Raw genomic sequence first — 15,527 nt, 5'->3', positions numbered from 1 at the left:
CTCCCTGATGTCATGGTCTTCTTCATGAAAAAAGGACAGACATCGACATCATTAGCTCAAAACAAAGGGAAACTGCTCAGAACGGCTTCCGTAAGTCCCAGCAACAAGGAAGGCAAGTTTTTTCTGTCCTTCCCTCAACTTTCTCATCTATCAAGTGGGGCTGCACTGACTGAATGTCATAGGACTGTTTAGAAGGAAAATAAGCCCTGGAGCCCCATAGAAGCTAAAGCTCCTTATATTTCTGGAGGAGGCGAGATGGGGAAGACACTTGATTTAACCCTCAAAAAGAACAGTCTGAACTCTTGAAGATCACAGATTTAGAACTGAAAAGAGACCTTAGAAATCAATGATTCTAATCCCCTCATTTATGTTCCACTTGGGATTTGAACCTGAGTTTTCTTTATTCTAAAATCTAAAATTCTATTGGGCAAACTAGGTGGATAGAGCACCAGACACTGGGATCAGGAGGACCTGAGTTCAAATTTGACTTCAGACACTAGACAGTTACTAGACTTTGGACAAGTCACTTAACCCTGATTGCCTTGAATCCAAGCCATCTTCAGTCATCCACCTCCCTGATGTCATGGTCTTCTTTGAGAATGAAGGACATATATCAAAATTCTATTCATAAACCACATAGTAAAAGTTTACATTTGAGTTTTGATTATAATCGGGGTGGCCTTCAATGCAAAAGCTATGATGTGTTGAGAAGCTAGGAGGTGAAATGGATTGAGCAACAGTCCAGGAGTCAGGAAAACCTGAGTTCAAATTCAGATTCAGACAGTTTCTAGCTGTGTGACCCTTGGGTAAGTCACTTTACCCCAATTGCTTTCGCATAAAATACCCAACAACTGCATGTATTGCCTCCTCCATAACGCCTTGAGGACAGTGACTATTTTTTGTCTTTTATCTTTGTAAGGAACACAGGGCCTGGGACATAACAGATGCTTCATATATGTTTGTTGACTGACACTCAGAACCTTCCCCACTCCCTAGGTGGTCCATCACAGGCTTTGTTCTTAGCCTACTTCCCTGAGTTTTGGAGCTAGAAGAGGTCTTTGAGGTGACTTAGTCTAGCTTGACCAGAGGGGCCTTGACCAAGTTTGCAAAGCATGTGAATGGTAGAGTCAAGATTTTAAGCGAAATTAAGCGAAGGTCGATGAAGAAATCAGGGACTGAGCGATCCTTCCAGTTCTAAAGTGATTCTAAGACTCTAGAAAAAGATCAGATTCCAATTTTGAGTGCCTATCTAGATCCCAGAGTGATCTCAGTAGGTGAGCAGCGCCCCCTAATGGCTTTCAGGCCTATAACATTTGGGGACCTTTGGCAAGGGTTTCTCCTAACAGTTTGATAAAGTAGATAGATTTTTTTGTGAGAAAAAGTAGAAAGGCGGGGTCTGGAGGATGGGATGGAGGGGAGGGCAGAGAAGAGAGCTCAAAAGAACTGGGAGTAAGATCAAGGGTCCTTTGAGAACCCACAGTCCTGCAAGTAATCCAAAGTATTTTTACCCTTTTATGCCAATTTTCCTCACCTCCATCAATCCTGAACCAGCTGGGGTAGTAACTGAGGGTTCTAGAGGTTTAGGTCTGTATTTCCTGTCATTTATTTACTCTGTGACTCTGGACAAGTCCTTTTATATTTCCTGAACTGTGTCCCCAACCATAAATGAGAAAGGTCTCTTTTATAGAGAGTGATGTGGTTTTTGTAATGTCGATGGAGTTGAGTCGGGCAGATCCAGATCGGATACAACTATTGTGACAATGGACAAATCACAACTTCCCTAAACCTCAGTGTCCTCATCTGTAAAATGGAGACAGTAACAGATACCTGCCTCACAGGATTGTTTTGAGGACCTGATGGGGGACTATAAGTAAGGCAGTTATGTAAATTGTTACTGTTCTAAAATCCAAGATTTAAGGATCTTCAACCATTAATATAGTAAGATTCTTCCTAATTCTAACATTCCATGAGTCCATCGACAAAGCCAGCACTAGACCCTAGATTCTGGTTTTCCAGAACTCCTTCCAGAACCTAGTCTAGCTAAGGCTTTGGGCTCCTGTTTAATTTCCTATTCAACTCTTTTCTTCTTTGAATCCCTCCAAAAGTTTCCTGATTGTCTGGCCTTCTTATATCCTTAATCCTCCCCTGCTGGATCCCCCTCTGCCCCGGAGAGGGGCCCTGGGGGCCCTGGGGGCCCAGGGCCAGGAAAGGAGATTGGGATGTCTACAAACAAGAGAGGGGGTCCAAGAGGCTCAGGGGACAAGGACAGAGGTCTGGAGATGCAGGCCCATGAGCAAGAGAGGGAAGCTTAAGAGATGGAATGGGCCATCTAGACTTAGGGGAGGGCTCCTCCATCTCCAAGGTCTCTTTCTACCCCCCCCCCCATGACAGCAGCGTCCTGGAACGCGCCTGGGACATCCGATCTCCCTGTTTACGCAGCCCCAAGGGAGGACTGGGCGCAGTGGCGTCCTAGCCTGGCCCCGGCCCGGTCCCAGCTCTCTCCGGGCTGCTTCTCCTCCTCCTCCTCCTCCTCGACCCTTCCTCCCCGCACCCCCGTTAGTTTGTTGTCCGGGGTCGTGTCCGGCAGGGGTCGCTATGGAGGATTCCCACGTCTCTGCAGTCTCCCACCCCCCTCAGTTCACCCCTTTGTCGGCGGCTAGCTGCAAGCGCCCCGGTCCCTAAGGGACACCCCGGCATGGAGTGTTGGAAGATCCTGCTTGCTTTGGCCTCCGCGGTCCCAGTAGCCAGACTGGGGACCCAGGTGTCCGAGGGCGGAGCAGGGGAGGTCAAGTAAATGGTTGGGGTCAGGGGCTCAGTGGACCCAAGGGTCCGGGCTATTCCTGGGGAGGGGCTGGACGAGGGGGAAGGGGGGACCTTCAGGGTGCGCCAAGCTGGGTCCGACTCAGGCCAAGCTGGGCTTCTTGCTCTGGGCCTCAGTTTCCCGATCTGTAAACGGAGAAGGCAGACCCCCCCCCCCAGGATCGCCAGGGCCTTCCGAGCCCCGGGAGTGGAGCGGGGGCGAGCCCGGCCTCACCCTTCCCCTTCTCTCCTCCCCCTTGGGAGCACCGCACCCCGAGCTCACATTTCCCGAGCCTGAGCAGGAGGAGCAGAAATAGCAACGCCCGGGGCGGGGTGGGGGGCGGTGAAGAGCAGAGGATGGGGGGGCTGTGTGGAAAAATGAGATTGGGAGAGGGGAGGGGAGGAGGGCAGGAGAGGGGAGGGACGGATGGCTCCCCCCGCCCCGCCCCGCCCCGCCCCTGCCCTCTCCCCTCCCCTCCGCTCGGACCAGTGGGGATGCCCAAGGTCACTGGCAGCTCCAGGTCGCCTGGGGCCCCTACTACGGTTCCGGCCCCGGGAAGGCGGGGCAGCCGGAGAGAATGAACCCCCACCCCGCCCCAAGCCGCTGATACCCCTCCGGTGTCCCCCCACCCCCAGCTCCTCGGATCCGGGAGCCCGGAGAGAGCGAACTCCGAAGGGCAATCCGGCCCCGCCCCGTCTCCCGGGCCGGCTGGGGGAGGGGGGTCCCCTGCCCCCCCCCCGTAAGTGCCCAGAGCAACCCCCCGCCGCAGAGCCCGGGAGCCCTTTCCCTCCTCCCTTAGCAGAGCCGAGGCCCCCCTCAGTCTCGGGACAAGCTTGGAGGGGTTAATGGGCCCTGGGTGGAGTGGAAGGGGTGGGGGCCTGGGAGGCCTTGGGGCCCCGGAGGCGCCCCCGCCTCGCTCCTCCCGCCGGCCCGGCCCGGGGTGGGAGGGGCCGCCGCTGGGGCAGCACCCCATAGCAGGCCAGCCCCAGCCGGCAGAGCGGCAAAGAGACGCAGCCCAGGTTGGGGAGAGGTGGCCCGCCCAGCTCCCCCCAGATGCCACCTCCCGCGGGGACCCAAGAGGCTCGGGTTGAACCCCCCGCCGGGAAGCTCTGGTAAGTCCCTGGACCCTCCCAGGGAGCCATGGAATTGGGGACCATTCCCCAGGACCTCCCCACCCCGCCAAGCCCCTTCCAAAGAAGCTTGGGGCAATCAGTCTGTGTCCCCATCCTCTCCAGGAAGAAACGGGGGTCTGAGGGACCTTCACAATGGGGGGGGTGCAGGGAGGGGAAAGGGAGAAAGGACTAAAGGATTACATCACGCAATGATTGAGTTGGAAAGGACTTTAGAACAGAAAAGTCAGAACTGAAAGAGTCATTTAGCCTAGCCTCCTCATCTTGAAGTTGGGAAATTGAGGCCCAGAGGGAGGAAAAAGCATTTATTCAGTCACACCTCTCTGCCTAGTGGCAGATTCGGGACTAGACCAAGGTCTCACTCCTCCAGGGTCTCACTCCTCTCTAACCACCATCCCCCCTAAAATTTTACTGGGAATCTGGAGGAGGGGAGATTAGACATTATTAGGGTGGCAGTTCCCTCTGATTTATTCCTTCAGTTGGCCCAGGAACCAAACTTAAGCCCCCACCTCCATCCCCCTCATTTCCCATCACTCACTTTTTCTCTCCTTCCCTTTACTAAGGGAAGCCCTAAGTAAACACTTCCTTCTTAAACTGTTAAAATCTCCACTCCTAATCTCCAGCCTATCCCCATCTCCCCAGATTCCAGACACCCCCCATTCCAAACTAAGTTCCCTGCCCCCGAGGGACTATCACAGGTACTTTCCTACTAGATAGACAAAAGCACTTTTTAAGAAACTAGAATGGTGGGTTCTCTTCACTTACTCATCTAGAACCTGGAAGTTCTGAGGGATAAGAGTTTGGGCTCAAAGACATAAGCAAGAAGAACCCAAGAGTTCCCAGGCCAGTGTCTCTTCTCCCTCCTCCAGGAGTAGATGAGTAATCTCCTTGCCCCTTCCCCCACCGCTGCTTCCAGAGTCTTGCCTCCCCTCCCCTGGGGATTCTCTGTGGGTGTTCAAATTCCCATACACCAGCCCAAGCTCATTCCTCCCTTGACCTCCTTACCCCACCTCCATCTTGACCTGGTCCAAAGTTTGGTGGGTTCTTTTCCAAAGTGATGCACTTGAAACCAAACTACCTTCTGGGTAAAGTTTAGAGAATCCAAGGATATGAGAGATGGAAATGACCTTATAAAGAAGTCATTTAACCCAGAGCCTTTCTATCATAGAAGGAGCAATTGAGGCCCTGAGAGTGGAAGTGACTTATTCCACAGGGAAGCCAGGCCTCCTGAGGACAAAGCCAGAGTTCTTTCCATTGCACAACACTGCCTCATTTCTTTGAGATCCTTCCCACAATCAACAATTTCAAACCCTGAGAGAAGGGCCTGAGTCAATAGAAAATGAGGAAAGAAGGGATGCCTCTGGGGACTTCCAGTGTGATCCACCCTGTTGTTTATGGATTTCTCAGTGGAGAGAGCAGGCCCTAGTGCCACTTGCTCTGTGTGACTGTGGACAAGTCCCTCTCCCTCTCTGGGACTCAGATTTCCCTTCTGTCACATGACAGGATTGGACTTTTAAGATCTTTTCAGTTCTGGTATTCCATATTTCTAGGATCCTTTTGGGGTTGTTGACAGCTGAGTTTTCTCCTGGTCATTTGAGGATATTGTTTGCTACCTGAGACTAAGGAAGTGTTGGTACTTGCTGGGAAGGACAATTGTTATAATGCCTTGGGGAGGATGCAGCCCCCAGACCTAATTTCAAATTGCTTAAAGGAGCCCAGTGCCCAAGTGGATGCTGCCAAGCTGGGGTGGACACTGACCCCTGACAACCCCATCCGGGAAGTCCCCAATCTTGCTTTCTCCACCTAGTTTTCCTACCATCCAAACACTGTCCCCACCAAGAGATTTAGGCAGCTGCTTATTTTCCTGCCAACATCTGATCAGTGGCCAGGCCTGTGCTCAGAGATAAGGAGTGAAGGGACACTGGTATATAGGAGCCAGGAGGGTTGGGGGGTCAGAGTCAGGATGAGGGTGTGGTTGATGAGGGTAGGGTGCTGCCCCCTTCCTGGGGGGGGGGGGCTGTTTGATAGATGAGAAAACTGAAACTCAGGTTAAGAGACCTTCCTCAATTTATGTAAGTCAGAAATCACAGATTTTTTCACTCATATGTTCCCCAAAGAACAACATCCAGTGTGTTAATTTGGAACTCCCCAAAGGCTTAAAGTCCTTCTGTGTCCTGCCCTGAATCCCAGCCTCTCTCCTTTCTCAACATGCTGTATTTACAGATCTTCCTCCATCAGGTATCCCTAAGCTGAATGATGATGATGATGATAATTATAGCCTGCATTTATATATTAATCTAAGGTTTTCAAAGTGCTTTGCATACATTATCTCATTTGATTCTTACACTAGCCATTATAGTAGCCTTGTGCAGTAGGTGCTGTTTTTGAACCTGTTTCACAGATGAAGAAACAGGCTCATGGAGAATAAGGAATGTACCCTGCTAGTAAAGATATGAGGTAAAATTCAAACTCAAGTCTAGCAGCCCAGGGCAGGGACTTTCACTTCTGTTTTTATCAGTCAGGCAATCAATCAATAAACATTTCTTAGGAACCTGCCTAGTGCTAAGTACTGGAGAGACAAAAAGAAGTAAAAAAAAAAACCAATCCCTGCCCTGAAGAGTTTACAATTTAATGAGGGAAACTACATACAAATAAATATGTACAAAGCAAGCCCCATACAGAATAAATAGGAAATAATTAGTAGAGGGAATAAACTGGAATAAATAGAGGATGGAGAAGGTTTCCTGTAGAAGATGGGATTATAGTTGAGACTTAGAGGAAGCCAGGAGTCAGAATTGAGGAGGAAAGCCTTCTAGGCATGTCTTATTTAATGTTCCAAAAGTGTCTCCATTGTTGTAAGTGCATAATATTTGTGAAATTTAACCAATTTTTTTGGAGGCAATGGACTCCAGGGCTACATGGCTATAAACATCTGAGACTGGATTTGAACTCAGACCTTCCTAACTCCAGGGCTAGTACTCTATTTTATGTTCCACCAGTTGCCCTTGCCATTTAATCTTGAAAAATTCAAGTTGAATTAGATGGCTTCCTTTATTCCTAAATCTGTGATCCTGGGGGTGGCCCTCAAAAAACTGATCTTTAGGGGCAGCTAGGTAGTGCAGTCGATAGAGCACTGGAGTCAGGAGGACCTGAGTTCAAATCCGACCTCAACCACTGAATAATTACCTAGCTGTGTGGCTTTGGGCAAACCACTTAACCCCATTTACCTTGAAAAAACCTAAAAAAAAATGATCTCTTCCCACTTCAAGTCCTCCTCTATTCAGCTGCTAAAGTGACTTTCTAAAAGCACAGGTCTGACCATGTCCCTCCTTCCCTCGATTTGAATCCCTCTGTTCACTTTTTAAAGCCTCATCCTCCCTGATTCCACCCTACCCGTCCAGCCTTGTTCTATAGCTTTCCTTTGGCTGGCCAGCCAGAGAAACCTTTGCTCTTCCTCTCCTATCACAATCTCTATCTCCCTACCTCTCTTTTGCATTGTCAGTCTCCCTTCCCTGAAATGCTGTCCTTCCTCATCTTTATTTTGCTTCTACACACACACACACACACAAGATTATATATATATATATATATATATATATATATATGTATATGTATATATGTATATATATATATGTATGTATATATGTATGTCTATGTATATATGTTTTCTTCTCAAATAGAATGTAAACTTCCTGAAGGTAAGGACTGTATCATTTTCATCTTTGCATTCCTAGTGCCTACATGTGGTAGATCCTTATTAAATGCTTGTTGGTAGTTGAAAGGAACCTTAGAACGTAGGATATAGACAATCTACTGGAAGAGACCTTAGATCACAAAAGGAAAAAATCAGTACTATCCAAGAAATGTGTGGAGTAGAGGCCAAGGATAGATCCTTTGACATGGAGGACCAACCCAGCCAAGCTCTCAGCAGTTCATCACTGTCATGGCCATCTGATGAAGTTTCCTGGCATGACAATTCTCAAAAGTCACCTGCTGTCTTTAAGAGGGGGTTTTGGCTCATGCTGATGGGGGGCATGTACTCAGCCAAGGAAAGAGAGATACTGGAAGTGGTTAGGAGGTACTTAGAGCTAGCTGGAAGAGAACTTTGAGGTCAACTAGTTCACAGAGTTGAAAGGGGTCTCAGAATTATTCCAACATGGAACTGAATAGGACTGTTATCCCTAGCAAATGGTCTGAATGACCTCCAGTGATGGGGAAACCCTTTGGAAAATGAGAATCTGGAGGAAGAAATTTCTCCAAGAACTTTTAGAGAGTGAATAGTAGATTAGGGGGCAGTTAGTGTAGTTGATAGAGTACTGGGGGTTGATAGAGATTCATCTTCCTGGTCTCAGACACTTAACTGGCTGTATGACCCTAGACAAGTCACTTCAATCTGTTGGCCTCAGTTTTACCAGCAGTAAAATGATCTGGAAACCAAACTCAAATGGAGTCACAAAGAGTAGGGCACAATTGGAAAAAATAAGAAAAAGCAGATCAGGAGATATGGAAAGGATGGGGCAAAGAAGACCTGAGTTGGAATCCTCCCCTAGATATTTTCTAACTATGTGACTTAGGCCAAGTCACTTAGCCTCCCATAAGTCTTTCAATCTCAGTTTCCTCCTTAAATTGGGATAATTAAATTTAAATTATTTTCATTTAAATTGGACACTTCTGCCAGGGCTGTTGTGAAAATCAGTTGAGATAAGATGCGTGAAGTGCTTTGCCAACCTTAAAGTTTATGTAAATGCTCTTTTATTCAATTGGGAACGGAAGCCTCCTAGAGGATCCCTGTCTTGAGCCCCTGGAGCTCCTAAACTCTACCCTTTGCTGTCCTTAGGCCCAGGCCTCGACCAGTCCTGCTCCTCATCTGGATATACCTATGCTGTGGTCTGGAGGGGAGAGCTCAGGTAAAGGGAACACGCCAGAGTCTGCCATCCCTGTGGTCCCAGAAGACCCCTGTCCTCTGAGGAACTATGGCCCATTCATCCTCATCCCCTGGGGGAGGGATGGCAGAGGATGTCCCAGTCTTCTTTGCTATATTGGAATTTCTTCTTCGCCAGAGGTCACAGAGGCACTTTCGTAACCCTCTGTTGCTCATTGCTAGTGACTTTGTTGAATTATTTGAGGGTGACGAGAGCAGCAGCCTCTCTTCACAGGAAGCTGGATGAATGTGTGCAATCCCCCCCCCCCCAAAATTGTCATCCACAGACTGAAGTCTGGTCCCAAGGGAACAGGAGCTAAGGTTGGGAGGGATTTATGGGGAAGCTCACTTTTTTGTGTGGGTGTCTTGTTAATGTAGGGAGAGTCCTGCCAGAGGTTACAAGCTGCCCTTTTCTCTGTGTTTATGGACCCCTTCCAGTCCTTAGAAACTCAGCCCCCGCATCTCTTGCCTCTACTCTCCATGGAATCTGGCCCACAGGGGGGAAAAGAGGGGGTGGTCAGGGTCCCTTGCTAGAATCAGCATTTTTTGGGGGGGGAGGGCAGCTCTTCTCTTTGCATCCCTTCCCCCTGCACAGCCACAATTGTACCAGACCCTGAAGAGCCCCTCCTCATCTCACCTCCACCTCTGCACCCTACCTCCTCATATCCCATCAGCTTCTAGGGCCTCCCTTACTCATTTCTATTCCTTATCCCTCTCTTTATGGAAATTACATTCATCCCCCCTTTCTTCTCAAGGGCTGAGCCAGCAGCCCTGGAGGCTGGGGCTGGAGCTGGTTGAACAGGCTGGGGCTAGATAGCACCTAGCACCCTGCAACTGCTTCCCGATATTTCTGGAAGCTCCCCATGTGCTGCCTGCCTGCCTCCCCACGGGGGCAGAGGAAGTGGTTGGGGCTGGGCCCTGTTGACAGAGGGAGGGGTCCCCCTAGGGGGACAGGGCCCCCTGGGGCCCTTCACCTCATTCCCTGGCTCCACCCCATCAAGGGGCCTAGAGGAAACTTCCTAGGGGTACCTAGGACTCCTGGTCCAACTAACAGTTATGTTCCTCCAAGTAGGGAAGATCCGGGTCCAGTGAGTGGACGTCCTGGGGACCCTGGAGCAGCTGCTCCAGTACTTGTGGTCAGGGGGCTTCTGTTCGCAGCAGGAGATGTGTGCGGTGAGACCCTCAGAATAATGGGGAAGGGGGGACCATAGAGGAGGAGGGCTTGTTCTGAGAGGCCTGGGAAAGGACGGGAGTTTAGGAGATTGGGGGGAACCTGGAGAGGTGGGTCTCCTCCAGTGGGCTGGGGGGGCTAGGCACTGCCCTCCTCTCCCCATCCCCTAGGGTTTAAGATGGGAAGGGGGATCTAGACAGGCCTGGGCGCACCCCCACGCCCCATCCCAGGAGCACAGCCCTTTAATCCCTTTGGAATGTGGGGCTAGGTTGGGAGCGGTATATGCAGGAAGTCGGGGGGAGGGATTTATAGACCAGGCACTGCGGCTGCTTTCCTGACTGCCTTTGGATCCCCCCCACCACACACACACCCTAATCTGCCTGCAGGATTTCCCGGGAACATGCCTGCGGGGGAGAGTCTCACCAGTACCGTCTATGCAGGCTCCCTGTGAGTCCCCCAAAAGCCTTCAGATATCCCCAGTTCCAAGATGACATCTTTCTACCTCCCTCCTGCCAATCATATTCTCCCCCCTCCTAGCCCCTCTTTGCTCCCTCGCTCTCCCCAGCTTCGACTCCCCAAGAGGAAAAAGTGGAAAGAATTTTGAGTTCAGAAAACCCAGGGGCAAGTCCCAGTCTGCTTTGTGACTTTGGGCAAGCCTCATTTTCTACCCTTGATTCTCCTATAAAATGAGGGGCTGTTGGATGATCCCTGTCAGCTCCAACATTCTATTTTTTAAAGACGCTCCTAGCCTGTGATTCTGAATCTGATCCCCCCTCCTTTCTGCTCTGCAGCCCTCTATTTCCCTCCATATACCCACAGTCTCCCCATGTACTGCACCCACTTTCTGAAGGCAAGATTCAGCCCTGATGATCCTAACCAATTATGGTTCCAAGTGTGTTTTCCAAACATGTCACATCCTCTAAATAGCTTACCATTTTCTGAAAACCACCCCCTCATCATTTTTTCCTATTTAAAAAAATATATTGTAACATTTATTTTTGAAAATTTTGAGTTTGGGATTCTTGCCTTCACTTCACCCCCCTCCCCCATCTATTGAGAAGGCTGGCAATGTGATATCAATTATACATGTGAAGTCATGCAAAACATCTCCTTCCTTCTTTCTTACAAAACAATAGTATTCACATACCATAACTCACTCAGCTATTCTGTTATTGATGGGCATCCTGTCAATTTTCAGTTCTCTTTTCTCAAGATTTCATTCAGTATTGCCTACAGTCTTTTTCCTTATTCCCTTGAATCCTTGAATATTGGTGAAATTCTTACCCATTATACATCCCAATCTCCCAATCTCAACTTCCCTTCCCCTAGTTCCTTTCCAAACATCCTCTCCCTAGTCCCACAGTGCCAACCCTTCCCCCTTCTCCCCAGCAGCCTCTGATCCTCCAGCCCAAGGGCACTGCTCTGACAGAGCCTTCTCTCCCTGCTTTGCTTGGCAGGAATGCCCCTCTGGTGCCATGCCCTTCAGGGAGCTGCAGTGTGCCCTCTACAACAGCAGGCCTGTTCTGAGTGACCAAGCCACTTATCAGTGGGTACCCTTCTATGGAGGTGAGTGGTTATGCTCAAGGCTAGGACACTGGTATCTCCTCATTCTTGAGCCTACTTTTGAGCAGTTTAGGGTTACCCAGGTCTGGGAGTGGGTAACTGAATGATCATCCAGAACTTCAAACTGGAGATAGGAGAAACCAGGCTCCCTGTGAGTAGGGGCCTGGAGATGTCCCCCCATAAGAATTGGAAAGAGAATTTGTAAAGCTGATCCATATGTGGCTTAAACCCATGATCTCCGTCTTATGGATAAGAGGACATGAAATGATGGAGCTGACTAATTAGGGAACACTTCCTGGGAAGAGCTTTTGGGAGCATGCAACGAGGCAACTTCTTCCCAAACTTTCATCTTCTCTGCCAGCTCCCAACCTGTGTGACCTGAACTGCTTGGCGGAGGGCCACACCTTCTACTACACCTTTGGACGGGTGCTGGATGGGACCCCCTGCAGCCTGGACTCTGAGGGGCTTTGTATCAATGGCCGATGCCTTGTGAGAGTCTCCCCCACTCAATCTGATTTCTGCCCCAAGTGCCCATTGAACCCTTTGGCCTGCAGGGGGAAGTGAAGGGGGGCTGGACAGTTGAAGATGGTCGAAGGCTGTGTTCTGGCATGCCCCCAAGGGAGGTACCTCTGGAGTTCCTAGCCCTGTGGAGGGTGGAATTCCCAAACCAAATTTCCCTCTCTTCCTGTTCCCCAGACCGCAGGCTGTGATGGTGTCCTGGGCTCTGGGATCCATGAGGACAACTGTGGGCAATGTGGTGGCAGAAACAACTCCTGTCTCTTCATCCAGCGTGTCTTCAGTGAGACTGCTCCGCCCTCTGGTGATTATTCTCCTGCAGGGCTGCCCCTTTGCCCTCTTTCCCTTACCTACTCCTTCCTGCCCTAGGCTTGACATGACCTAGAGTTCTCAGACTTTCACCTGTCCCACCTGTCCCTTCTAGCCTCTGGAACATAGAGTGTCAGAGCTATAACAAGACCTTCAGGCATGGAGAGGTAGAGCCGGAAGGATCAGATTTTTTGGATAGAAATTGAGGCCCAGAGCGGTGACTTTAGAACACTGTGTTAGACTTAGGAGCAACCCTTCAGACAGAATAGAAAATGTCAGAGTTGAGGATTCAAGGCTATAAGGAGCCCTAATGTCAGAGAGGTTAATGACTTTAGAACCCAGAATGTCAGAGTAGGGGTAGAGGGGACATTAGAATATGGAAGGTCAAGGGCTTCTGAGATGGGATGTCATAGCTGAAAGGGACCATTCAATTTAATTCCTCCATTTGATAGAAGAGGAAATGAAAGTTCTTTTGGGGTGGGGAGAGTAACCTCTAATGGTAAGTGATTGTCATTACTTGTTGCCCAGGGCCAACCTCTTTCTACCTCACCTTCCCCACATCGTGCTTCCCCAAATACACACAGGCTTGTATGGTGATTGGGACCCTAAATATAAATGCACTCATGGCTCTTGAGGGAGGGTAGCAAAGTCAAAGCAATGGGACTCATTTGACTTCTCCTTCCCCAATTTCCTATCAGGCCAATCTTATGGCTACTGGAATGTGACCCTTATTCCCACTGGTGCCCGGCACATCAGAGTCACTGACCGGAGCCGCAATTATCTGGGTGAGAGCCAAGAAGATCTCCTATTTCCTGGAGCTTGGGGCTTCTCAGCCCTGCTGGGGTGGAGGGTAAAGGGCAAGTCTGGGGGTAATATCTCTGGTTAGGATGGGGCTATTCATAATGGATAGGGACTCCCAGGAAACAGATCAGCCCAGAGTCTAGAGCTGAACTAACCCAATCCCTTCCTCTGGCCTGAGGACCTCCTAGTATCCTAATGAATGTGGGAAACTGAGGCATGGGGATGTGAAGCTGTTAAAAAGTTCTAACTTGATATCTAGAAACTCCTTGAACTCCTTTTCCTTCCCCTGCCACCCAGCACTATTAGGCAGTGATGGGCGCTATGTCTTCAATGGAGACTGGGCCATTGACTGGCCAGGGACCTTCCAGGTGTCTGGGACTCAGGTTCACTATAGCCGCACCAATGACCGGGATGAGAGTCTGTGGGCAACTGGGCCCATAGGTGAAGACCTCTACTTGCAGGTGATTGCAAATCCAGGGTGAGGGACAAAGACCAATCCTGGGAAGATTTTTGTGGGCTACTAGAGACAGGTGTGGGAGGGTCACTGAAATACTGTAGGAAGCAGTGGGTAATCATAGAAACAACCTTCAATTTGGAATAAGGAGACCTATGTTTAATCCCTGCCTTCTCAATTTACTGGCTATGTAGCAGTGGGATTAAGTGACTTGCCCAAGGTCACACAGCTAGGCAGTTAGAACTCAGGTACTCCTGACTCCAGGGCCGGTGCTGTATCCTCCGAGCCACCTAGATGCCCCAGGCTGTGTAGTCTCAGGAAAATTATTTAAGCCCTTGGTGTTTCAGTTCTGTCATCTTAAAAAGGGATAATAATCCTTCCACCCCTTCCCTCTCAGGATCACTGCCTTTTCTGTGAGAAAAATAAATGTTGTCCTGGACCTGAAACTATTTGTTACCTTGAGTGCTTGTATGGGAGCTAGGGGCTTTGTTGTCTATATTTGTCAGAAATCTAGATTGACAATCAACTTTTATTGATCATCTATTATATGTATTTTGAGTGGAGATTACAAAGTCAGAAGATAGCTTCTTTTCTCCAGGAGCATAGTCTAATGGTAGGAGTTATATATCAAATATATTCAAAGATTCAAAAATATCTTGGTGGGGGCAAAATGAACCCAAGAGAATGGGACCATTTTAAGGAGCTGATCTATGAAACTGGGAGCCTAGAGAATGGAGAATCCTGGTTAAATCCTCTGTGCTTCCATTTCTTCATCTATAAAATGGGGCTACTTCCAATTTCCTTTTCAAATCTTAATGTTCTGTTGAAATTTTCTATTTATTGATCCCATAGCCAGAATCATTCTGGAAAGAAAGCAAGGCATGGGATCTTATATACTGTTGACTGACCAGGGGACTGAAGCTCAAAGAATCCTTTAGCTTTAGGTAGCCAGCAAATGTTAGTCTGGATTCAAGCACAGGCCTTATATCTGCTTCTCAGAATAAGAATGGAACGTACAAACCATCTACTTCCACCCCTGCAATGGACACAGATGGGGAAATGGAGGCCTAGAAAGCCCTAGATTAGAGTGAATTTAGTCAGAACTTGAATCCAGGACTCAGCTCTGACTCCCAGGCTGGCAGCTCTCTCCATGGTACTGAACTAGAACCAGTTAGAATGTGGAATTCTTGGGGGCTAGGGCTGTTCTCTTTGTATAGTGATAATCTCATGGTCATAAAATGCTTGTTGGTTGATTGATTGTACTGCTTTTAATTACAGAACAGATGCCTGCCTTATATAGGCATTAGGATGATTTGATTGAAAGAGGAAAATAGTGATCATTTGGGGAGAAATCTGCCCCAGAATGGAGGCTGGTGCTCAGGAGAAGGTATAAATGGGGAATCTGAGCCTCTCTGCTCCCCTAGGTTCTCTTCCAAGAGCCCAACCCAGGCATTGACTTTGAGTTCTGGCTGCCAAGGGATGCCTATTATGCCCTGCAGAGCTACAGGAGTCCTCTAAGGCAGCCACAGACTCGGGAGGTGGAGGTGGGGCCCCAAGAGCCTGCCTCAACTTGGACCGGGCCAGCCCCCTCCTCTCCAGGATTCTCCCCACCTCGGGAGCAGCCCATTGAAACAGGTGGGTCTCCCTTTCCCTTAACTGAGTAGGGAAGCAGGGAAGATCCTCCTCCTCTCATTTCCCCTTCCCCAGAAACTGGGATCAGAATCCATTTGTGTCTCTCCCCCACCCCCACTACTTCATTGCCAACTGTAGAGACCTGCCAGTCATGTCCAGGTGCCAAGGGACGGAGCCAGCGTCTGCTTCATTACTGCAGGAGTGACTTTGGTAAGATTCCCCCCTCCTTC

General features: G+C 49.2%; 1 protein-coding gene across 4 annotated transcripts in view; it reads left to right on the top strand.

Annotated features, from left to right (window-relative positions):
• The first annotated feature begins 3,775 nt into the window (after positions 1–3,775).
• Positions 3,776–15,527, top strand: part of ADAMTSL5 (ADAMTS like 5) — a 28,571-nt gene continuing 16,819 nt past the window's right edge. For 3 of the 4 annotated variants that reach the window (XM_074204584.1, XM_074204586.1, XM_074204585.1), the window contains exons 1-11: positions 3,778–3,912; positions 8,768–8,837; positions 9,924–10,024; positions 10,409–10,469; positions 11,480–11,588; positions 11,947–12,074; positions 12,282–12,405; positions 13,109–13,195; positions 13,509–13,672; positions 15,090–15,300; positions 15,436–15,507. In XM_074204584.1, coding sequence (XP_074060685.1) covers positions 3,854–3,912; positions 8,768–8,837; positions 9,924–10,024; positions 10,409–10,469; positions 11,480–11,588; positions 11,947–12,074; positions 12,282–12,405; positions 13,109–13,195; positions 13,509–13,672; positions 15,090–15,300; positions 15,436–15,507 — 1,186 coding nt within the window. In that variant the 5' untranslated portion in view covers positions 3,778–3,853. Of the gene's footprint in view, positions 3,913–8,767; positions 8,838–9,923; positions 10,025–10,408; positions 10,470–11,479; positions 11,589–11,946; positions 12,075–12,281; positions 12,406–13,108; positions 13,196–13,508; positions 13,673–15,089; positions 15,301–15,435; positions 15,508–15,527 lie in introns of all 4 variants that reach the window. The other variant, XM_074204583.1, reaches the window with a different exon arrangement.

The sequence above is a fragment of the Macrotis lagotis genome, chromosome X, assembly GCF_037893015.1.
Source record: "Macrotis lagotis isolate mMagLag1 chromosome X, bilby.v1.9.chrom.fasta, whole genome shotgun sequence".
Taxonomy (NCBI): domain Eukaryota; kingdom Metazoa; phylum Chordata; class Mammalia; order Peramelemorphia; family Peramelidae; genus Macrotis; species Macrotis lagotis.
The sequence above is the reverse complement of the archived record's forward strand: the minus strand, read 5'-3'. Positions and strand labels throughout refer to the sequence as shown.